The 24,729-nt window shown below is 58.3% G+C and overlaps 1 protein-coding gene across 2 annotated transcripts; it reads right to left on the reverse strand.

Annotated features, from left to right (window-relative positions):
• Positions 1–5,623: 5,623 nt before the first annotated feature.
• On the reverse strand, positions 5,624–24,303 carry PRKRIP1 (PRKR interacting protein 1). 2 transcript variants are annotated; one of them, XM_062180377.1, is made up of 6 exons: positions 24,136–24,303; positions 23,737–23,815; positions 23,269–23,369; positions 20,364–20,449; positions 19,154–19,221; positions 5,624–6,072 (listed from the first exon to the last, which is right to left on the reverse strand). In XM_062180377.1, exons 1-6 carry the CDS (start codon positions 24,259–24,261, stop codon positions 5,966–5,968), a joined length of 567 nt encoding a protein of 188 aa, XP_062036361.1. In that variant the 5' UTR covers positions 24,262–24,303; the 3' UTR covers positions 5,624–5,965. The 2 variants fall into 2 exon arrangements, with proteins under 2 accessions (XP_062036361.1, XP_062036362.1); XM_062180378.1 differs by lacking the exon at positions 5,624–6,072 and adding an exon at positions 7,324–7,539.
• Positions 24,304–24,729: the final 426 nt, after the last annotated feature.

The following is a 24,729-nucleotide window of genomic DNA, read 5'->3' on the forward strand; positions in this document are numbered from 1 at the left end:
TGAGCCGAGCCGGGGCCTGGGCTCCCGTGTGCGCGATGGTCAGACTGGCGGTGGCTTGGGGGTGGGGTCACCCCGAGGATGCCCGGCGTCTGCTCTCGGCCATGTGGGGGCAGGGCGGGGTGGACCAGGGCGTGGGGAGGTCAGGATGGGGAAAGGGCTGGAAGGAGAGGCCCTGGCTGGCCACGGGTGCACCGGGGCTGACCGCAGGAGGCTGACCCGCGGGAGGGTCCCTGCGCAGCCCGGCCCTTCCCCTCTGCTGCGGCTTAGGGCCGAGGTTCTTTTCAGGAAGTGCCCGCGAGTAACATCTCACTGCGAGGCGCTGTGGGTCCATGTCAGTCGCCGTGCCGTGCCAGACGGGCCCTGGGCGTCCTGTCCGCGCCCGGCAGGCTGCTGTGTGCCCTACATAGGATTTTTCCATCTGTCACAACAGCGCCGGACCGTGACACATTTCTCCAAGCCAAAGAAAAATTCCACTCCTGCCCAGCGGCCCAGGCTTCCTGGCGGTTGGGAGCTGCTGCGGAAGCCACGGCCGGGAGCGGGCATGGCACCCTCTCACCCGGGATGGGCCCGACTCCTGGTCACCCCCAGGGGCAGGGGCGGCCCTGGGCGGGTGTGGACGGGAGCCAGAAGAGAAGGCTTTGTTCTCCATTGGCGACACTGACTCACAGGTGAGAGTCTCGGCTGCTCGCTTGGTTCAGGTCTCTGCAGGGCTCCTGGGCAGGCCGGAGCGGCTCCACCCTCCCGCCAGCCATCCCACAAGTCCCGACAGCGGCCAGCCGCAGCGTCAGAGCCGGCTTCCTAACCACACACCCTGAACGGCTTTTCCCCCGAGACAGGACGGTGTCGCGTGGTGACCAATGGAGATGGAGCAGCCAAGACACCGACAGCGGAGCGGGAGTCACACAGAGGGAGGGAGGCTCGGGTCCAGGTGCCCGCGCTGGGTGGGGGCTGCCTCCCTAGCCGGCTGCTTTGGTCCATCCCCTAGGGCCACGGCCACCGGGCCTTTGAAACACACCAACCTGTGTAGTGCATGCTGAGGGCAGCCCTCCAGCCCTGCTGAGCCAGCCGCGGGCCTCCCGGGCCTTGTGGCTCACGTCCGGTCTCCTCGGCCACTCACTCCGGTGGCCTAGCCCTTGTCCTCACCCACAGCAGCCCCTCTGCGAAACCCGCAATGCAGAGTCCACCTCCTGGCCTCCCCCCACCCTTCTCCTGGGCGGCCTGACCCCCTGCAGCGGATTTCCACTTCCTGCCTTCACCCCTTCCAGCACCCCCCATTCCCTCTTCAGCCCTGCTGCTCGACGCAAGGGGTGTCAGCCACCAGTCAGGGCCGGCGTTGCGTCCCATCATCCACCCAGCCGGTGACATCATCAATCCAGTGTCCGTCCCCCCCCCCCCCCCGAGTCCCGTGAATTCTGCCTAAGCATCTCTGGGTCTCCCCTGCCTCTCTGCCCCCATGCCAGTTCAGGCCAGCACGGCCTCTGCTCTGCCTGCTCCACCCGTCCCCTGCCACTCCGCTCTCCCAGCCGCAGGTTCCTTGCGGCCTCTGTCGAACCCCCGTCCCCTGGGTGGTGCAGAGGCCCCAGCAGCTGGCAGCTGGCCTTGCCACTCCTACACGGCTCCTGCTTACCATCGTCCCCAGCCCCCAGCACAGGCCTGTGGGCTCAGCAGGCGGTGCCCAGGGCACATTTGCTGCCTTTATACGGAACTCAGAACCCGCTGCCAGGTTAATTTCCCAGAGCGCTCCCTATGCAATCTGTTACCGGATGGTAACTAGCTCACTTAAGCATGGGCAAGAGTAAACAAACGTGAACTTCCAGGGGGGTTGGAGAATGCTGGCGCCCACCACGGCTGCAGAGGGAGGCAGGCTCTCCTCCCCAGGAACCGGCCGAGCTACAGTCATTTCCAAAAGCAAGACACGACATCCCAGCTCTAACTCAGGTGTTGGAAAAAGGGAAGTAAATGTAAAATAGTCACAGTACTCACGCTGCAGGTACGGGGGAGGGAGGGGTTGTTAAAAACCAGCTGCTTTAGGAACCTGGGTTTCAGGCAGGCCGCCCCACAGGGGCCGCAGCGGTCTCCTGCAAGCGTAGCTCCCGGCGTGCACCTGCTCTTATGTTCTGGCCACAGAGGCCTTTTCAGGAAGCCCTCCCCTCTTGTGGGCTGGTGTGGCTGGAGCTGACAGCTGGGAGGACTGACAGGCACCGTGCACCAGAACGAAGCAGAGCTGAGGGCCGGTGGAAAGGCTTCCCCGAAGGCAGCGACACCCACGCTGTGGCTGGAGAGGCAGTGGCCCGAGGTGGGGGCCCGGGTCCAGAGGTGGGGCTGGAGGGTGCCAGTGGGAGAAAGCGTGAGGGTGGTCTGGCACGAGGGAGGGAAGCGAGTCAGGGTGGGAGCAGCACCCTGCAGCTGCTGTTCTGTCCCAAGACTGAGGACAGGCACTGGGGTGCCAAGATGTGGTTTTCAGAGGGTCACTCTGGCTTCTGTGTGTGAACAAACTGGGGCGGGTATGAGTGGGAGGCCCCACAGCATGTATCCCGGGGTTGCCGGTAGTGCGGGCCGGGGCACTGAGGCAGAGGCCACGTCAATGAGCAGGTCCAGGACCTGCCGGCGGACAGCTGGGGAGCGGTGCGCTCAAGCACCTGTGCGGATGGCAGCCCCGGTGACCGAGGAGGGAAGATGGAGGAGGAACACGCCCAGGAGCTCAAGTCCAAGTTTTCCTTATACCAAACTCAAGGCTCCCATTGGACACCCAGGGGGACAGGACCGTCTGGGCACTGAACGGAAGTCAAAGCCACAAACTGAGGGCCCAGTAAGGGTGGATTTAAAGCCATGGACTCGGGCTGGCGCCGTAGTGCGGGACACTGCTCCCGCGCCCCCTGACGCTCACTGTTCACACAGCTCTGTCCCACACACCCACACCGCACTGCTGTGGGAGGACGGCGCGGGCTCCTGTGGCCTCCGGTGGTTTTTCCGACAGTTCATCGGTACATACCCTGGTCCCACGCTTGTTCCGCCAGCAGCACCGTGACTTGGCCTGGACAGAGCCCAGCTAGCATGGTTTCTCCAGGTGGCAAACACCAGACGCACCGCCAACGCTGTGCCGGGGTGGGGGCGGGGCATCGGCAATGGCAGACTCGCCCAATGAGCGAACACCGGAAGCCTGTCACCAGGATGCTTTCTACGAGCCGGAGAGCAGAGCACCACCTCACCCCACTGGCCTGGAACACGCGCGTCACTGGGCGACTTGCTGGAGGGGCTGCAACCCCTAGCCCCGGCACCCCCCAGACGGCACACACAGCTCCGCCACTTACTACCCATGTGTCCTGGCAAGTCCCCAGAACTCCGTGTTTGGAAACCTTGTTTGGCAGGGGCCTCCGTTGTGGCGCAGTGGGTAAAGCTGCCTCCCGCGAGGCTAGCACCCCATACGGGCACCAGTTCAAGTCCTGGCTGCTCTAGTTCCAATCCAGCTCCCTGCTGACAGCCTGGGGAAGCAGCAGTAGGTGGCCCAGGTGCTTGGGCTCCTGCACCCATACGGGAGACCTGAATGAAGCTCCTGGCTTGTTCCTGGCCATTGTGGCCACTTGGGGAGTGAACCCGTGGATGCGGAAGACCTCTCTGCATCTCTCCTTCACTGTCTTTCAAATAACAAATACATCTTTAAAAAACAAAACAAAACACCAAACCTTGTGTGGTAGGCCCTATGGGAAAGCTAATTGAAGGGCAGATTACTTTAGTCTGAAGGGCAGTGAGACAGACACACAAAGCTCCTATCTGCTCGTTCACTCCTTCCAGTACCCACAATACCCAGGGCTGTTCCAGGTGGAAGGCAGGAGGCAGGAGCTCCAGCCAGGGATGGAAGCACCTGAGCCGTCACCGGCCGCCTCCCAGGGTGTGCGCAAGCAGGACGCTGGACCAGACGCGGAGGCCGCTCTGCTCTGAGGCAGCGCAGCGGCACACAGGCCTCCCGAGCACAGGCTTAGCTGCTGTGCCGTGCCGTGCCGGCCGCCCCCACGTCTGCCCCAAGGCAGAGGACTGATACAAACCACTAGGCCTGACGCAGGCTGCCACACCGGCACGCATGCCGCGTCTGTGAGGACGAGGGGGAAGGCAGGCCTACCTCGTCTGGTCAGGATCCGGACACGTGAGCTCCGTGTTCCTTCCGAGTCCCAGGGTGCGAGGGCCGTACCCTCAAGGTGTCCGGGACGGCCGAGTGTGCTAGACACCTCTGTGTTCAGTTCCAGACTGCTCTCCACCCACGAGCCGCCGACCAGCACATTACCTCACGATCCTCCCCTAATTGTGGCTCTTCCTGTGGGAGGGTGGGGGAGCGCCAAGTGTCCCCCACTGCCCTCTCGGTGACCACAGCTCCTCCCAGGAGAAAGGCCGAGTCACTCCACCTAGGGTACCGATGACCCCTTCACAGTGGCTGGAAACCGCTAAGGTGCTTGTCCTGCCTGAACATCATCTTCTGGAACCAGCGCGAGCCCGGCATCCTGCCTGGCGTGGGTGGTTCCTCATCCGCTCGCCCCACACGTGCCCGTGGCCCAGTGAACCGGCAGCGGTGGGAAGGGTCACGTGGGGGTCTGTCCTGTCAGACACAGGGCTTCAGGATCCGGCACCCCCCAGCACCAGAGAATGCCTGCGTGACCCAGGCTGCGGCAAGAATCGTGACCCACGTTTTGGGGGGTAGGTAAGAAACCAACAGTCCAGATCAGAAGAACTAAAACAAGACAGCTAAAGCAGCCAACTAGCCCTGATGAGCGAAACCCAAGTTTCAAACTGCACGGCAGGGCGTGTGCCAGTTCATCAGGGCTGACGCCTGTCTCAGTCTCCTGGGAAAGGAGTTCCTGTGAGCTGGACCCACAGGTGCAGGGCCGGGGCTGACCGCAGATGCCCCGTGGATCACAGTGGGGCAGGGGAACCTAAACTACACACGAAAAGCAAAACGCTTCTTGGGCTCCTTCCACTCAAAACCATTTCCTTAAATCCCATCAAAGTCCAGAGAGGGCACAAACCATCCCGAGGTACTTGGAGCTGGACGTACACCATCCAAAAACAGCAAAGACTGCAGCCGGAAGCCGCCCGTCCCCTCCCCGGCCCGCAAGCACTGAGGGCCAGGCTGACCCCGTCACCGCCCACGCTCCCCGCAGCCAGCACAGGTCCTGCACTCTGGAGGTGCCAGGGCATGGGGGTGGGCCTTAGGTCGTATCCAGTGCCCTCCCCTGACTCCAGCTCCTGTGAGACCAGGGAGAACGCTACGAGTTCCAGTCCACGAGCTCCCCACCCACCTTAGAGCCCCCTGGACTTCAGAATCAAACTGCAGCTCCCGGCAACACCCCGCCTCCAGCCCAGCCAGACCACCCGCCCTGCACTCTGGGTCACTCTCCTCCAGCCTATTCTAGTCACCGCGCACCACAATAGCTCTCATCACACAGCAGGGTCCCTTTTCAGGGCGCAGTGCCCAGCGAAGTCTGGGCCCACAGTCTGATGCACAGGTGTGTGCTGGGCGCTGAGGATAGACACGGACCCCCTGCGGGAGGTGCTGGGGGCCGGCTCCCCCGGGACAGGACCTGTCCAGTCTTGAAGCCCCATCTCTGTTGAGTCATCTCACGGCTCCAGTAATCAACGTTTCACATGTCTGAACAAAAACCAAGGTTTACTACATCAGCGTTCCCAGCCCCAAGTCACTGCTGTCCACATGTGAGAGCCGTGCCAGCAGTGGGCTGGGCGCTCGCGCTCTCCTGCGGGGACACAGATGAACTGTGAACAGCGTCCAGTGTCCAAGAGACGGCCCCCGGCCCAGTAGCTCTGAGCTCACGGATGACGGGGGTCAGGGCAGGGTTCCCGGTGCTCCCCACCCAGCGAGGCCTCAGGAGGGAGGCCGAGAGGGAGGCCTCCTCTCCCCGCTGGGCGTACAGGGTGCGCTGAGCCCTGGGCACGAACGAGCCAGGCCCCAGCTGCGTTGTCATCGCCCCATGACGAAGCTGGGCTCGTCTTCCTCCTCCTCCTCCTCCTCTGTTCCAGACGCCTCCTCAGAGCTCCTGGACTGTGGCTCCTGGGCCTGACCGGCTCCTGTAACCACACGAGATTCAGATTACAGCCGCACAGATTTCTTGGCGAGTCAAGGGCACGTTTACCCACAGGAGAGCGGGTGGAAAACGAGGAAACTGCTTCTTCCCAGACAGCCAGTCCTCGACAGCCACCACGCCCAACACCATTGCCCGGAAGTGCGGTTGGCACAGAGGGCCTGCGCTGCTCGTTGCCGGGCCACCAGCCATCACGTACCTCCCACCACCCGCAATGTCCACACCTTGGTGGGCGATTTCCCCACCGGTCCCTCGACGTTCCTGCTGATCCCTCGAGTTCCCACTGCGGTGGCAGAAGGACCTCCAGAAACCACGTGTGGCGAGGGCTCTGCCCACAAACCTGCCAGCCTCCCGAGCCTGCGGACAGAGGCCCAGACACCCCTCCTCCGGACACCCCATGTGCAGCTCTGCGCTTCTAGCATTTTCCCTGTCGCAACCGCCAGACTGGCAGGGGCAGAGCAGAGAGAACTTGTTCATGACTCCTCCTCCTCCTCCCCCTTCTCCATGGGAGCAGGGAAGTGGGTGAGGCAGGCCCCCAGCTCAGTCACCAGGCAGCACCCGCGGGTGCCGCGGCTTCCGCACCAAGGCCAGGCAAGGTCACTGTGCAGGACTCATGCCCACACTGCACCTGGAGCTTGGCCCTCACCACGACAGCTTCCAGGTGGGAGGCCAGGGGCCCCCGGGCGCACACAGCTGCGCCCCTTCACCCCCGAGGACCAGACACGGAGATGAGTGCTCAGGGCCGGGCGGAGCCGTCTGGGAGCCACGGCCGCCTCAGCGCGCGGCGCCCTCCTCCCGCGCACCTCACGCCAAGCAGAGCGAGTTCCCAGAGTTAGTATTTGTTCAGCCCCCCCACCCCCCGGGTGCCAGGCCCTGTGCTGTCTTCCCACATATTTATTATCTTGCTGAACTCTAACAAGAGTCTGAAGGAAGTACTGCTGTTATACACCCATCTGACAGAGGAAGGAAATAAAACCCCGAACGGCTGAGTAACTGTGGCTCACGCTCACCTCCTCGGACAAGGACCCAGGCTACAAACTCGATGATCAGAATCCTCAGGGCCCTGCCTACCTTGCCTGCAACAGCTGCACAAGGAAACAGGGGCCAGAGGCGGCTGCGGTGCAGCCCGAGTGCGCGGCAGGAGATGACGTCCGAGACGAGGAGGAGCCTGCGGAGCACCGTCCACAGCCCTGGGCACTGTCTCTGCCCTGAAGGCGGGGTCAGGTCCTCCACACCTGTAGCGCACCCCCCACCTAGACCTGGGGCCTCTAGAACTTGGGCTCAAGGCTGAAACTGGTGACTATCTGTTCTGGTCCAAAGCTGGATTCTGTCCCAAACACAAAAAGACACATGGCTGAGGTGACAGCGGAGCCACTTACCCAGAGTGACTACTGCCACTATATATGCACAGATCCCACACTGATTCCGCAAACACGCATGCTTCTATGTGTCACTTCAGAAAAACAAAAACAACACAACCCAATCATAGCCTGCCCACCACAGCCCTAAGAACCACAGTGCGCTCATGCCGGTATGAACGCACAGTGCACACACACAGGTACGAACACACGGTGCACACAGAGGTACGAACACACGGTGCACACACAGGTATGAACACACGGTGCACACACACAGATGAACACACAGTATATACACACAGGTATGAACACACGGTGTATACACACAGGTATGAACACACGGTGCACACACAGGTATGAACACACGGTGCACACACAGGTATGAACACACGGTATATACACACAGGTATGAACACACAGTGTATACACAGAGGTATGAACACACTGTGCACACAGAGGTATGAACAGTGTATACACACAGGTATGAACACACTGTGCACACACAGGTATGAACACACGGTGTATACACACAGGTATGAACACACGGTGTATACACACAGGTATGAACACACGGTGCACACACAGAGGTATGAACACACGGTGCATACACACAGGTGCGAACACACAGTGTATACACACAGGTGTGAACACACGGTGTATACACACAGGTATGAACACACAGCACACACACAGGTATGAACACACGGTGCACACACATAGATGAACACACGGTGCACACACACAGGTATGAACACACAGTGTATACACAGAGGTATGAACACACGGTGTATACACAGAGGTATGAACACACGGTGCACACACAGGTATGAACACACAGTGTATACACAGAGGTATGAACACACGGTGTATACACACAGGTATGAACACATGGTGCACACACAGGTATGTACACACAGTGTATACACAGAGGTATGAACACACGGTGCACACACAGGTATGAACACACAGTGTATACACAGAGGTATGAACACACGGTGCACACAGAGGTATGAACACACGGTGCACACACAGGTATGTACACAGGGTGCACACACAGGTATGAACACACGGTATATACACACAGGTATGAACACACAGTGTATACACAGAGGTATGAACACACGGTGCACACACAGGCATGAACACATGGTGCACACACAGGTATGTACACAGGGTGAACACACAGGTATGAACACACGGTGCACACACAGGTATGAACACACGGTGCACACACAGAGGTATGAACACACGGTGCACACACAGGTATGAACACACGGTGCACACACACAGGTATGAACACACTGTGCACACAGAGGTATGAACAGTGTATACACACAGGTATGAACACACGGTGCACACACACAGGTATGAACACACGGTGCACACACAGAGGCATGAACACACGGTGCACACACAGAGGCATGAACACACGGTGTATACACGCAGGTATGAACACACGGTGCACACACACAGGTATGAACACACGGTGCACACACACAGGTATGAACACACGGTGCACACACACAGAGGTACGAACACACGGTGCACACACACAGGTCTGAACTCAGATGGATAAGGGCAGAGGTCCTGAGCTCCGCTTCTGATCTGAAGGAAGCAGTACTACGCTGACTAACCAGGACGATGAGGCAGGGGTTGGAGCAAAGCTCAGAGCGTTCCTGTGCTGAGAGCCTCTGGCAATGGGATTCCTGACAGTGGCAGCGGCTCTGCACGTGTGAGAGGCGTGCCGTCAGGGCCTGCAGGCCTCAGTCTCCAGAGAGGAGCGAGCCAGCTGCAGGGGTTCAAGTCCTTCGGCATTCGACAGTGGTAGTTCACCCAGCTCACTCTTCCAGCGCAGTAACTAAAGAAATAGTAATAAACGGTTATCTTGCTAGCTACTATGCTTAATGCTGGGGGTGCAAGAATTTAAAAATACAGTCACAAATTAAGACACGGAGACACTACAACACATAGATTAGAACGGCCACCATTTCTTTAAGAAACCACAACAGTACCAAACGCTGGCAGATACGGCACGGCAGAAGCGCTGACTCGCTCGCTGCTGGTGGAGCGCAGACACGGCGGCTGGCAGCTTCCCCAAAGCGAAACAAGACTGACTTCATACACAAGCCAGCGACCGCACTCATGAGCGCCTGCTCATTCTTCTGGAATCACGTGCTCACCCGTGTCAGCCGCAGCTTTATTCATAATGCCCAGACCTGGACGCACCCAGGATGTCCTCAGCCAGGTGAACGGATGAACCCGACGCACGACTAGTCAGCAACAAACAAGAATGAGGTAGCAGAGACATGGGCGAACCTCGGGTGGGTCCTGCCACGTGAGAGAAGCCAGTCTGGAAAGCTGTGCCCTGCGTCATCCAACCCCATGACACTGCAGAGAAGGCCAGGGCCGAGACAGGCAGAGGCCGGCAAAACAGACACAGAGGATGCTTGGGGCTGTGTGACTATAATGGTGGATGTGTGACACTGTGCATCTGACAGAGCCCATAGCATAAAAAATTAAACCTTAATCGTTAAAATTACAGGGTCCCAGGACAGAAAGCAGGGAGGCAGAGCAATCCAACCGCATCACGGAAGCATGACGCAGCCGCGGTGGAGCGCGAGGGAATTCTGGAAAGGAGCGGGGTCTGTCAGGCTACAGGCCCTGCACACAGCACGGTGCTCCAGCTGCCCCAGCCCCTTCCCCAGGGCACTGTCCACGTGTGCAGAACTGGACACCACGTACTCGAAATGGACGGCGGGCGCAAAGCCACTCAGGTCGGAGTGGGAAACACCAAGCCTCGTGGTAACAGGTTGGAGACACAGGCACGGCGCTCGGCTCAGAGACACAGACAGCGGCACCTGTCGGTGCTCTATCAGTCGAGAGCCCCAGAACACCAACACCCCAGTAGCTAAGAGCTACTGAGCCCCCAGATCTTGGTTTCCAACACCACACATCCCATTAAAGGAGCCAGGACTTCCTGGGCAAGCAGCTGGGTCCAGGCAGGAGGCAGGAAATCTGGTGTATCTTACGGTGCCAGAAAACAAGCAAGTGCTTAAAAAAAGGAAACGGCACCACAGCGATGGGACTTTGGCAAAGGGACACAGGGGCCGACAGAGCATCCAGCACCAGAGCTGGAAGAACGCGAGCAAACTGGATCAGAACTGCAGTACCAGTGAGACACCCAGCAGTCTGCACTGGAGCGGACAGTACAGCAACTGGAGAAGAAACGGATCTCCCGGGCAGAAGTCTCAACAGTGGGAGCCCGCTGCCCAGGCCCTGCATGCAGCGGCTTCGTGCCGGGCCAGCGAGGGAAGGGGACGGGATGTGTCCACGGGGAGATACGGACCACCTTGTCAGCAGCGATGGCCCACGTCACCTGACGGGGTGCATTCCTGATGTGGCCAGGACCACACTGCCCCCTGTGGTCTTCCTCCTGAAACACAGCCCCAGTCAATCCCAGAGAAGGCCAAACAGCAGGCCATCCCAACCAGGGGACACTGCAGGACGCCTGACCCAGGTGAAGTCCGAGAAACGGAGCCCGAGCCGCAGCAGGGTTACAGGCCCTGGACTGCGGGGCAGGGACGGGCCAGAGGTCAAAACCAAGGGAAGCAGCACAAGCTGACCAGTCCTACTGCTGCTGTTCATTAGCGCCCAGGGTCCCACGCTAGCCGCACATGCACGGATTTACAGGCAAGGTGGGCGGAGCACTTACAAGAGAAAGCAGAACAAGAGGGAGGTGAAGGGTGGAGAGGAGTTCTCCAGGCAGATGAGCGGGCAGGACCACGCACAAGAGGAAATCCCCGGCAGGAGCGGGCACAGCGAGGATGCAGGAAAGAGGTGGAGCCCGAACGAGCAGAGGGCACGTGGCGGGCAGCGGCAAAGCCAGGTGCTGGACAGAACGGGAAGAGGGTGGCAGGAGGGATGCCAGGGCACGTCAGGAGTTAAGTGCAGTAACTGGGATCGAATCCCCGCCAGCCATCCACTCCCTCTGCAGGCACCACTGCCACTCTGTGCCCAAGGCCTCTGGTTTGTAAAACAGAGAGAACGCCACAGACAACCGCACCGGACTCCGGCGAGGGTGACGCTGCGACTACGTGGAAAGCTCTAGAACTAGGCTCACATGATGAACATTTAATAAAGGCTCACTACTGCTCCTCTGTAAGCAGAACGAGTGACAGTATAATCTGTGTGTGTGCACGCGCATGTGTGTTTAAAGATTTATTTTGGGGCCGGCGCTGTGATGCAGCGGGTTAAAGCCCTGTCCTGAAGCGCCAGCATCCCACATGGGTGCCAGTTCTAGTCCCGGCTGCTCCTCTCCCGATCCAGCTCTCTGCTGTGGCCTGGGAAAGCAGTGGAGGATGGCCCAAGTGCTTGGGCCCTGGCACCTGTGTGGGAGACCCAGAAGAAGCTCCTGGCTCCGGATCGGTGCAGCTCCAGCTGTTGCGGCCATCTGGGGAGTGAACCAGCAGATGGAAGACCTGGTAACTCTGCCTTTAAAAAAGATTTATTTATTTTATTCAAAAGGCAGAGTTACCGAGAAGGGGAGAGATTGAGAGTTCTTCCTATCTCCTGCTGGTCACTCCCCAAATAGCCCCAACGGCCAGAGTTGGGCAGATCCAAAGTCAGGAGCTTCTTCCAGGTCTCCCATGTGGGTGCAGGGGCCCAAGGACTTGGGCCATCTTCCACTGCTTTCCTAGGCCATAGCAGAGAGCCAGATCAGAAGTGGAGCAGCTGGCAGGCGCCGTGGCTCACTAGGCTAATCCTCTGCCTGCAGCACCGGCACACCGGGTTCTACTCCCAGTAGGGGCGCTGGATTCTGTCCCGGTTGCCCCTCTTCCAGGCCAGCTCTCTGCTATGGCCCGGGAAGGCAGTGGAGGACGGCCCAAGTGCTTGGGCCCTGCACCCTCATGGGAGACCAGGAGAAGCACCTGGCTCCTGCCTTCGGATCAGCACGCTGTGGTGCAGCGCGCCGGCTGCTGGAGGGTGAACCAACAGCAAAGGAAGACCTTTCTCTGTCTCTCACTGTTCACTCTGTAAAAAAAAAAAAAAAAAAAAGAAGTGGAGCAGCTGGGACACTGCTACTGGGGTCCGGCAGCACCCGCATCCATGTTCCCGCAAGGCTGTTGGCAGCCCCTGAAAAGACCCGACTGCCTTGGATGCACACGTTCCTAACTGTGTGGAGAAAACCGTTCAGAAGCCAGCACTGGCGAGGACACGGTAGAAGCGCAGAGCGCACACTGCTGCTGGCGGCAACACTGGGCCTGTCCCTCTGCGGAGTAACTGGTGACAGATTTGAAAGGCTACGCGTTCTTTCTACGGTGCAATCCACCGGTTCCCACTGTCGGAAGTCTGCCTTAACCTATTCCCTCAAAAAGGGGGAGGGACGTGTCACTAACGTCTTCCACGAAGACAAAACCGGACTCCACCCAATGCCGGGGAGAGGCGGCTCCGGCGTCTACCGTAGCACGTCCACTGCGGGTCATCCAGTCACCGCAAAGCTACCAGGACTGCAAACACTGGTGATGCCGAATAAAGCAAGCAGAGAGCTGCCTACGCCGTGACTAACTACACACAGTGGGTACACGAGACGAGAACACAGAGAAAAGGGATCTATTCTAATGCTGTTAAGCTTTGCCTGCGATGTCCTTATATTACTTTTTTTTTCTTAGTTGTTCAAGATTTATTTATTCGTTTGAAAGTCAGAGTCACAGAGAGAGAGGAGAGAACCAGACCTTCCATCCACTGGTTCACTCCCCAGGTGGCTGCCAGGCCGAAGCCAAGAACTTTATTCGGGTCTCCCACGTGGGTGGCAGGAGCAGGCGCTTCAGCAGGGAGCTGGATCCCAAGTGGAGCAGCCGGGACACTACCTGGCGTCCATGTGTGGGCGGTGGCTTTGCTGCTCCGCCACGACGCGCCACTTTGTTTTTTTAAAGAGAAGCTAAGCTTTGAGAAGGCACTGCGCCAAGCTCAGATCCTACTCGTTTATTGACGTCATAACCACTGTAAGGTTGGACATCTGAGCAGGCTGAATAAACAGACTGCAGCAGGAACGCTCACACATGCCTGCTGGCCTCGCCAATCTTTTTTTTTTTGGACAGGCAGAGTTAGAGAGAGACAGAGAGAAAGGTCTTCCTTTTCCGTTGGTTCACCCTCAAATGGCTGCTATGGCTGGTGCGCTGCGCCAATCTGAAGCCAGGAGCCAGGTGCTTCTCCTGGTCTCTCATGCGGGTGCAGGGCCCAAGGACCTGGGCCATCCTCCACTGCACTCCCGGGCCACAGCAGAGAGCTGGCCTGGAAGAGGAGCAACTGGGACAGAACCGGCGCCCCAACTGGGACTAGAGCCTGGGGTGCTGGTGCCGCAGGCGGAGGATTAGCCTAGTGAGCCGCGGCGCCGGCCAGCGAGTCAATTTTAGTTCACAGAACAAGTACATCAGTGAATGCCAGTGGAGATCTACTTTTTTTTTTTTTTTTTTAAGATTTATTCTAGGGTGGCACAGTGGGCTAAGCCTCTCCTGTGGCACCCACATCCCATATGGGCCCCAATCCGAGTCCAGGCTGCTCCTCTTCCCATCCAGCTCTCTGCTATGGCCTGGGAAAGCAGTGGAGGATGGCCCAAGTACTTGAGTCCTTGCACCCACGTGGGAGACCTGGAAGAAGCTCCTGGCTTCGGACTGGTCCAGCTCCAGCGGTTATAGCCATTTGGGGAGTGAACCAACAGATGGAAGACCTTTCTCTTTCTCTGTCACTCTGCCTCAAATAAATACATAAAATCTTTTAAAAAATGATTTATTCTACTTAGTTGTAAGAGAGAAAGAGAGAGAGTTAGAGTTAGAGTTAGAGAGAGAGAGAGAGATACCTTCCATTCACTGGTTCACTCCCCAGATGGTTGCAATGGCCAAGGCTGAAGCCAGGAGCTTCCTCCCAGTCTCCCACGTGGGTGCAGGCGCCCAGGCGCTTGGCTCATTCTCTGCTGAATTCCTAGGCCACAGCAGGGAGCGGGATCGGAAGGGGAGCAGGTGCCGCCCTGCTGGCTAAGCCGCACACTGGACTCCTTTCTACTGCTCACACTGTATTCTGAAACCCAGCAACCTGGGCCCAGCACTGGCGCAGCGGGCTAAGCCACCCCCTGTGGTGCTGGCACCCCACGTGGGTGCTGGTTCGGATTTTAGCTGCTCCACTTCTGATCCAGCCCCCTGCTAATGTGCCTGGGAGAGCAGAAGAGGGTCCAAGTGCTTGGGCCCCTGCACCCACGTTGGAGATGCAGGAGTTGTTCCTGGCTTTGGATCAGCCCAGCTCCAGCTGTTGTGGCCTTTTGGGGAGTGAACCAATGGACTGAAGATCTCTTTGTCTCTGTCTCCCTCTCTCTCTCTCTGTTAACTCTTTCAAACAAATAAATCTTGAAAAACAAAGAAACGAGCCGGCGTCGTGGCACAGTAGGTGAATCCTTTGCCTGCGGCCCAGCATCCCATAGGGGCACCGGTTCTAGTCCCGGCTGCTCCTCTTCCAATCCAGCTCTCTGCTGTGGCCTGGGAAAGCAGCAGAAGATGGCCCAAGTCCTTGGGCCCCTGCACCCGCATGGGAGACCAGGAAGAAGCACCCAGCTCCTGGCTTCGGATCAGCGCAGCTCCAGCCATTGCGGCCATCTGGGGAGTGAACCAATGGAAGGAAGACCTCTCTGTCTCTCCCTCTCACTGTCTGTAACTCTACCTCTCAAATAAATAAAATCTTAGGAAAAAAAAATAAAAGGGAGAAGGGAAAGGAAGAGGCAGGGTGGGGAAGAGAGGGAAGGGGAGGGGAGGGAGGAAGAAACGAAACAAAACAAAAAAGAGGAGGTGGGACTCGAACCCAAGCATTCCAATACAGGAAGTGGGCACCCCAACCTGTGGCTTAACCCACTGTGCCTCAATGCCCCTCCCAAAATTTTAAAATGATCATGTAGTAACTTCATTCTCAAATGATACAAAAGGTATGGATAGATTTCCAACACGGTATGCTTAGGGGCCGGGTGTTGTGGTTAAGCCACCAACCACTGCTATGGGTGCTGGCTTAAGTCCCAGCTACTCCACTTCTGAGCCAGCTCCCCGCTCACGCACCTGGGAAAGCAGTCAAGGATGGTCCAAGTGCTTTGGCCCCTGGCACCCACACGAGACCCCCAGATGGAGTTCCTGGCTCCTGGCTTCAGCCTGGCCCAGCCCCAGCCATTGCTGCCACCTGGGGAATGAACCAAGGGACGGACAATCTCTCTGTCATCTTTGAAATAAAGAATTCAGGGCCGGCGCTGTGGGGCTGCAGAGTAAGCTGCTGTCTGCAGAGCCGGCATCCCATGAGCACCAGGTTGAGTCCCAGCTGCTCCACTTCCGATCCAGCTCCCTGTTAATGTGCCTGGGATAGCAGTGGAAGTCCCTGGGCCCCCACACCCACGTGAGAGAAGAAGCTCCTGGCTTCAGATCAGCCCAGTCCTGACCATTGTGGCCATTTGGGGAGCAAACCAGCAGATGGAAGATCTCTCTCTCCTTCTCTCCTTGTAACTGTCTTTAAAATAAAGAAATCTTTAAAAATAAATAAAAAATAAATCTTGGGAAAAAAGAAGGCTCACGTGGCCCCAAGAGTAAACAGTGCTGAGGCCAAGAACCTGCCCGTAGGCATCCTGTAACAAACCACCCGAGGCCCTGGACGTCTGTGGTAGGCAGGCCCGTGCCGGGTGTCACAATACACCATCCTGGGAATTCAAGGCTCAACAGTCACAGACCTGGCTAAATGCCTCCAGGACTGTCACCGACCGAGTCCCGCCCTGCGGGGCATCTTCAGGGAGTGCCGGGCCAGCACAGAAGACAGCAGGTTCGACCTCTCCAACAACAGCACAGTGCCCCTGCCGGCTGCCCTCCACTGCATGTCAGGAGAAAAACCAACCTCCGAGCCCACAGAGGACTCAGCAGGCCCCTGAAGCCACGCTGTGGCCCAGCTGAACATCAGCACGCCACGCTCCACACAGTCCCCTGGGACACCGAGAAACTCCACGAGCTGGGACAGCAGGGAGGAAACGGAGAAGAGGAGGCAAACAGCATCGCCACTCCGACGCTGGTGTCCCTGACGCCACTCTGCTCTGCTCCGCTGGCACACGGCACGCGCGCTCTCCACGGTCTGCCAGCTACGGTGCCAGCTTCGCAATTCAGCCCGAGAGCAGGGCCAGGGACTAAATCAATGACCTGCAAAGCTGTCTGACCGCAGCCCAGAGCCCGCGTGGAAGCCAAAGGGAAATCTCCCACAACAGTCCTCACTCAGCCGGCACGCTGTGACACTTTCTAGTCTATTTTATCTGTTTCATTCAGGCTTTAGAAAGACTGCTGCGGCCTCTGACTGCGGTTCATGTCCTGGCGATTGAAGGACAGCAGTCCTGCTCTAAAACTGACCCACAGTGTGGCTCCGCACGGGGACACAGCACAGACGGCTCCACTTAAAACAAGATGTGTGGCGGGGCGTCGTGGTGCAGTGGGCCGGGCTGCCACCTGTGACACCAGCACACCAAGATGTGTGGCGGGGCATCGTGGTGTGGTGGGCCGGGCTGCCACCTGCGACACCAGCACACCATGTGGGCGCCGGTTTGAGTCCCGGCTGCCCCGCTTCCCCGCCAGCTCCCTCTAATGCACCTAGGAAAGCAGCACAAGATGGAGCCCTGCACCCACGTGGGAGACCAGATGGAGTTCTGGGCTCCCGGCTTGGCCTGGCTCGACCTCAGCCACTGTGGCCACCTGGGGAATGAACCAGAGAACAGAGCTCTCTCTCTCAGCCTTTCCAATGAATAACTAACTTAACAATGGTTAGGAGGTCTCAGCCTCCACCGACCACTAACGAAGCTGACCAAGCACAGGCTGCAGTGGCCATGCCTGATAAAGAATTCAGGCTTTCTTCTTTTTCAAAAAGTCAGTTACAAAAAGAGAGAGAGAGAGATGGATCGATCGATCGATCTATCCTCCACTTGCTGGTTCACTCCCCAAATAGCTGCAGTGGCATGGGCTGGGCCAGGCCGAAGCCAGGAGCTTCATCTGGGTTTCCCACGTGGGTGGCAGGGTCCCAAGGACTTGGGCCATCTTCCTCTGCTTTCCCAGGTGCATTAGCAGAGAGCTGGATTGGAAGTAGAGCAGCTGGGACTTGAACCAGCACCACAGATGGCAACTTTACCTGTTACGCCACAGTGCTGGCCCCAGAATACATGTTTTTCAAGGTCAAACTCATCCTGCCTATAAATTTATTCTTAAAACGTATGGAAGGATACATGTATGGCAAACATAATGAACAAAACATACGGAAATATAAAAAACAAAGGCTTTACAGAATTCCTCCAGGAAATCACTCAACATGCAAACAATGACATCAAGAAGCAGCAAAACCAGACCCCCAAGAGGGAGGGTCAAGGTGCCCAGAGCCTGGGACACGGAGTCCCAGCTACAGTATCCCTGGGCAGAACGAGACCAGCTTCTACGCCCAGTCCTCCCCGTGGGCCAAGCACGCCTGTCCCCAGGAGGGGGCGGGCATGGGGAGGCGTGTGTGCGTGACTGATGGCAGACCGGGGGGATGAGGGTCTAGCAGCCACATCTTAGCAGTTTGACTTCACCTAGGGAAGGGGAGGAGCAGCCAAGGCATCCACCACGTGCCGCCCAGTGCCTTCACCGCTCACGAGAAGCCGCTCCGGGAAGGCGCCAAGCACCTTTCAACGTCAAAGCCCGACTTTCCCCTACGACCGCAACACAGTCGTCCGCTCAGGAAGCGAGCCCGTCAATCAGGAACAGCTGCCGTCTCGATGCGGGTGGACAGCTGACCCTCGCCCCTCTGCAGCGGGGGTGGGGCCCGTCCCCCCCCCCCCATTCTCAGCCTGTGGGCTTCCTGGGTTGGCACTGCAGCACGGGCAGTGGGATGCTGACCCAGTTCACTGCTCCTGGTGAACAGAACCTCCATTCTGTCTAGGGTGACGACACACTTGGCTCCCAGGGATGAAGACAGCAGGTTTAAGTTACGGTAACTCTGCTATTCACCCAGCCTGAGGGCAGCTGGGGACAGCAAAGGGCCCTAGTCCACGAGGTGACATCTGTGTAGGCTTCTGGGGGACCCTCTGCTTTTCAGTACAGGAAGACCACCTCCAGCCCCTCCTGCCTGCCCTGCACAGGGGTAGTGTGATGGCAGGAGCTGTGGCAGCCATTTCACACCCCTGGGCAAAGCCAAGAGAAGCGCAGGGCTGCTGGGCCACAGGCTGCCACCAGACTTCACCACATAAAGGAAACACGGTCCTCTCTGTTAAAGCGGAGCCGAAAGCATCGATCAACCTGGCAAAAGCTTCAAAGGGCTGGAGCACTGGGCAGCCCTGTCATCTTCCCTCGTGGGCAGGAATGCACAGGCCCCAGGCCCCTCCCAACTAAAAGGCGAGAGCCGGTGACAGACAGGAGCCAGCACCAATGCCGTGGTCCCTGGGCTCCCTCAGCCCTGCCTGAAAGGCGTCCACCCCGACTCACTGGGCGCCCACGGCCGTCTTTCTGCTTAGACCGGTTTGGCTTTCTCACCCTTGCCACTAAACGAGCCCTAACTTCTACAGACGAGCGGTCAGCTCTCCCAGGGCCAGCCCAGCACCCACAGCCCTCAACCAGCGGTTCCTGAAGCTCAGCCACCACAGTCGACCCTGGGACGAGACTGCAACCAAGGAAAGAAGCCACTGCTCACCTTCTTGCTGCTTTTTCTGTTCAAGTTTCATCTTCTTTGCCAATAATTTCTTCTCTTTTAACTTCTGGCTGCAAAGGCGAAATACACAGGTTAACTGCCTTATTGTAGTTTAGAAAACAAACATCGGGGCTGGGCCGGTGCTGTGGCGTGGCGAGCAGTGGGAGCAAGTTTGAATCCTGGCTGCCCCACTTCCAACCCAGCTCCCTGCTAATGCACCTGGGAAAGCAGCTGAAGACGCCCTGACTGCTTGGGCCCCTGCACCCACGTGGGAGACCTGGAAGCTCCTGGCTCCTGACTGCCCCGGCTCTAGCCGTTGTAGCAGATGGAAGATCTCTCTCTGTCTCTCCCTTCTTCCCTCCCTCTATAACTCTGCTTTTCATATAAATAAATAAATCTTTTAAAAAAATACATTATAGGGGCCAGTGCTGTGGCATAGCAGGTGGGGCCGCTGCCTGCAGTGCCGGCATCCTATGCAGGCGCCAGTTCGGGTCCTGGCTGCTCCGCTTCTGATCCAGCTCCCTACTAATGCAGTTGGGGAAGCAGCGGAGGATGGCCCAGGTCCTTGGGCCCATGTGGGAGACCTGGAAAAGGCTCCTGGTTCATTGCTCTGAATCAGCCTGGCTTTGGCCATTTCAGAAGTGAGCCAGAGGATGGAAGATCTCTCTCTGCGCCTCTCTGTTAACTTTGACTTTCAAATGAATAAATCTTAAAATTATAACACTTTTTTAAAAGATCGATTCATTTGAAAGGCAGAGTTACAGAGAGAGAAAGACAGAGATAGGTTCCAGGTTCCTGATCTCGGCCTGGCCCAGCCCTGGTCACTGTGGGCATCTGGGGAATGAACCAGTGGATAAAAGGTCTCTTTCTCTCTCTCTCCTTTTCCGTCACTCTGCCTTTCAAATAAAAAAGAAAGAAAGAAAGAAAGAAAGAAAGAAAGAAAGAAAGAAAGAAAGAAAGAAAGAAAGAAAGACACAGAAGTGAGGGCAGCACGGAGGCCCATGTGCTCACCAGAGTCCTGGCTCCTAGGCTCTGGAGGAGCTGGACCTGCTCCCAGGTGCTGGGAGTGACAGCATCCCTCCATGGGCTGCTCAGCTGTAGGCAGGTCACCGCGGGCTCTGCAGGGCACTGGGGCCCTCCCTGCAGGGACCGGCTCGCTCCCTGGCCGCCCACTTTCCCCTGTGCTGGCTGCCCCCCCCGCCACAGTTCTTACCGCTTTTTCCGGCGCTTTGCTGTCTGCTCCTCCGCAGCGATTTTATTCTTCTCCAGTCTCTTCTGAAACTCTGCATCCAATCTTTGCTGCAAAAAGGATTCCACAACCTCAGGCACACGCTGGTGTGGGGAGGCTGCAGGAGGCTGACAGGCAGGTGCGACAGGCCATCCGGGCAGGGCGTCAACGTGCGGCTGGCTAAGGGTGCGGGACTCGACTCCCCGAGATGCCACATGGTGCACCGCACACACACGGCCAGGGGCCCGAGGCGCAGGCAGCACTGCCCGTCTGCTACCAGGGCCTGGGCACCATCTAGGGAACGGCCGGACAGTCAGACCAAGGGGCTGAAGTCCTAGCCTGAGCAACAGTGACCCCAGCAGCATAATACACACACCTGCTACTAAATCCGGCCTGGCACACACCGGCAGCTCTCTGGTGCTAGGCTCGGCGTCATCTGTACACGGGGAGGGGGGGTCGTAAGTGGTCTCCCCCAGGGCTCTAGGAAGACTCATGGAAGGAGACCAACTACAGAGAAGCACCTGTCAGCCATAAACACATGGACACAAAGTCACTGCCGGCAAGCTCCACGGCGCCAGCACAGAGGGAAGAGGTGCCTGCCACAGAGCCGCGGTCGGCGTTGCATGGGGGCCCGCGCCCGGTCAGGGTCCAGAGGAGCCCAGTCCTTGGGGGCAGGCAGGAAATCAGCTTTGACTACAGGAAAGCCAACGACACAGTCAAGTCCAGATGGCTGAAGAGTGGTCAGAGGGAAAGCCAAACTCTCCATGGGGCCTGGAGCCCTGACAGGGAGCGGCCGCCAGACACCGCGCGGAGAACGGCAACCAGATGGCTCTGGCGGGCCCAGCACCGGGCCTGGCTGCGCATTCCCACGACTGGCAAAGTTCAGGAGCACCTGGCCTGCAGAGGCTTTCGGGCTCAACCTCTTCATCTCCAAGGATGCCGAGTGGCCCCCTCCCCCCGCCCCTCCTCCTGCTACAGAAGCCCCAGCCCTGCCTCCACTTGGTGGAATTGCTTGATCGGCTTCTAAACTGAACCTGTATCTCCCAATTTGCCAATCATTCCACAACCGAATAAAGCTGCCCTTAGGGGTGGGCGCTGTGGGGCAGCGGGCTGGGCGGCTGCTCGGGCTGCCCGCGTCCCACAGGTCAGAGCACCTGCTGTGAGCTCCCACCGCACCACACCTCCAGTCCAGCTTCCTGGTAACACACCTGGGGGGAGCAGCTCGTGGCCCAGGTGCTCCCAGTGGGGGCCCCGGATGGAGCTGCTGGCTCCTGGCGCTGGCCTGCCTCAGCCCTGGCTGCCGCGGGCAATTTGGGAAGTGACCAGCAGACCCTCTTTGACCCTGCTCTCTCTGTAACTCTGTCTCTCTGCCTTTCAAATAAATCTTAAGAACAAAAACAAAACAAGACCCTGATACGCTGCTGTACCCTGCCAGTCACTGAAAAGGACAAGGATTCCCTAACCTTTCTGGAACAAACCTCACAGCCTGTGTTCTGCACCTGTATGGATGTTCTCTGGATCTTAATAATAAATACATAAAAACTTTAACTTGCCGTGTTTAAATATGATAAATATTAGACAACAACCTGCTCCAGCCCCTCCCCCAAAGTAGCTCACAATTAAAACGTTGTCTGATCGTCTGCATACACACAGCAAACTCCTGCTGGTGGCAAGGAGAACCACCAGCATCCGGCCTGAGAGAGGCTGCAGGACAAGCAGGCTCGGGGTGAAAACCAGCAACGGCCCCGTTCTGTCCCCAAAGCAGAGTTCTCCCAACTCAGTTCTGGCCGTTCCGGTAAGTTGTTACATATTTTTTCCTGTATCCTGGCTGCCTCTTGGCTTATTTTCTGTTTTATTTTGAGAAGTTCAAATACAGAGAAGCTACAGGAATTACACAGTACAGACCTCACTGCCTCACTTCCACAGGCAGTGTTTCGCTGTGGCATCACATCCCATACCTATCTATGCCTTCACTCATCTGTCAGCCAGCATTTGGTGTGTGTGGGGGGAGCATTACAACAGGGGTTGCAGACATCAGACAGTCTACTCCTAAACATGCCTACCATTAAACAGGGTTTAATACTTGTTTTGCCTCAACTCAATTCACCTGACACGGGGTTTAAAGAACCCCAAAAGTGATTAGAAAGTGAACTGAATGCAATGTCCCAGGAGTGCTTTTTTTTTTTGACAGGCAGAGTTAGTGAGAGACAGAGACAGAGAGAAAGGTCTTCCTACCATGGGTTCACCCCCAAATGGCCGCTACAGCTGGCACCTGCGCCGATCTGGAGCCAGGTGCTTCTCCTGGTCTCCCCTGGGGTGCAGGGCCCAAGCACTTGGGCCATCCTCCACTGCACTCCCGGGCCATAGCAGAGAGCTGGCCTGGAAGAGGGGCAACCGGGACAGAACCCGGCGCCCCAACCGGGACTAGAACCTGGTGTGCCGGTGCCGCAAGGCGGAGGATTAGCCTAGTGAGCCGCGGCGCCGACCCCAGGAGTGCTTTTAAGAGGGTCAGAGAGCTGTTCTGGCCCCTCCAGCTGAGTAAAAGTTTTCCAGTGTTTAGAATGAAATTTTAAGCAATTGTCAAGCTCTTAAAATATTCAAGTATTTGACTCCTGTCACGAAGACCTATCAGCCCCAAGGCTACAAAATGCAAGTTCTCCAAGAACAGACACAACGGCAGCACCCTCCTTCTCACACCAAACACAACTAATGTACGTCAGCATTCAGCCAAGAGGACAGGACAGGGAACGGCCAGGGCTTGTGGGGGCTGTGCCGTGCCGGACACCCTCATTCCTGGCCTCCTGGGAGCACCTGCAGGGATTCTGAGCTCCCACAGGCCACGACCCGCTGTCCCCACTCGTCTCCCAGCGCCGGCACGGGGCGCACCGACCTTCTCGGCCATGGCGTCCATGTAGTCCTGTCGCTGGTACTCTCTGCGGCGCAGGTGCCTGTACACGTGGAACTCCCCGCTGCCGGCTCCGGCGCTCGAACCTACAGCCACGAGAGAGCAGAGCGCCAGATGAACCAGGACGCGCTACCCCAGCCACGGGAAGTCGCGGAAGGGCCGGTGCCTGCCGAGAGCCAGCGCGGGTGCCCGGCGCGCTGCCCGCACCAACAGGTCACTTGCTGCGGGGACGCTGGAGGCGAGGGCTCTAAGAATCCACTCTGGGCCCTAACAGGAGGCGCACAGCGTGGTTCATAGACGCCCCTGGCTCCCGGCTGTGGATCAGCCCAGCTCTGGCTGCTGCAGCCGTCTGGGGAGTGAACCAGCGGATGGAAAATCTCTCTCTGCCTTTCAAATAAATAAAGACATATTTTAAAAACCTGAAGGCTAGGGCCACACACACACACGCCTTACCCATCACATCTCGGACGAACTCCGGGGGAGGTCGAGGCGCCCACTCGCTCATCTTCTCTGGAATGGGAACTGCTTTGTCCTGCAACATTTCAACAGCACAGCGTCCGTCAGCGCAGCCGTGCCGGGGGCCCCCCTATCCTAACCGAGGAGCCTCAAGCGCACCGGGGGAGCAGCGGCTGGGCTGCAACCCACCAGCCCCGGGCCCGGGGGAGGCTCCTGCCCCGCGCCTCGCCAGGGCTAGGCTGCCCGGAGCGGCGCAGCTCACTACCCACCGGGCGGGCTGCTCCTTCCCAAGAGCCGTTCTAGAAAGTTGCGGCTCCGAGTTCCCGAGCCTGGGGGCGGGGAAGATGGACCCCTCCCCGCACCAGGAGCAGGACCGGAACCAACGCCCCGTCTCACCGGGTTCTTCATGAGCCGCTCCAGCTTGAGCTTCTGCTCCTCCGCCGCATTTTTAGGGATAACTAACGTCTGCGGCTCTTTCTTGGGCCTCGGCGGTCGCACCGAGGAGGCGGCCGAGCTCGCCATGACAGTTTTCCCCCCGCTTCCTGCGGGGAGTAGCTGCGACGGCGCGCGCTTTATGACGACAGAGCGGCGCGCACTTATGACGACAGAACGGCGCGCCGGCCACGCATGCGCACTCTCCGAGCCGTGGGGCGGAGTGGGCGGAAGCCACCTGCGGAGTCCCAGGCCGGCCTGGGTTGTTTTGATCAGAGCTTCGCGGTTTCATTTCCGGTTTCCGAACAACTCCCTGCGGTCGGACGCCCCTGGTTCTGGGGTGGGGGGAAGTGAGACCCTCCGTGCCCGGGTGGCCAGGCCGCAGCCGACCTCTGCCGCCCGCTTGATGTCCGACGTGGTGGACATCGGGATGGCTCCCAGCACCTGTTCCCTTTCCGCTGTTGCCTCCGGCCTTTGTGGGGCTTCCTCGGCCCTGCCCGTCTCCTGTTCGCCTGAGCCGGTGCAAACGTGGACGTGGTCTCTCCCCGACCCCTACCC

The sequence above is a fragment of the Lepus europaeus genome, chromosome 21, assembly GCF_033115175.1.
Source record: "Lepus europaeus isolate LE1 chromosome 21, mLepTim1.pri, whole genome shotgun sequence".
Taxonomy (NCBI): Eukaryota; Metazoa; Chordata; class Mammalia; order Lagomorpha; family Leporidae; genus Lepus; species Lepus europaeus.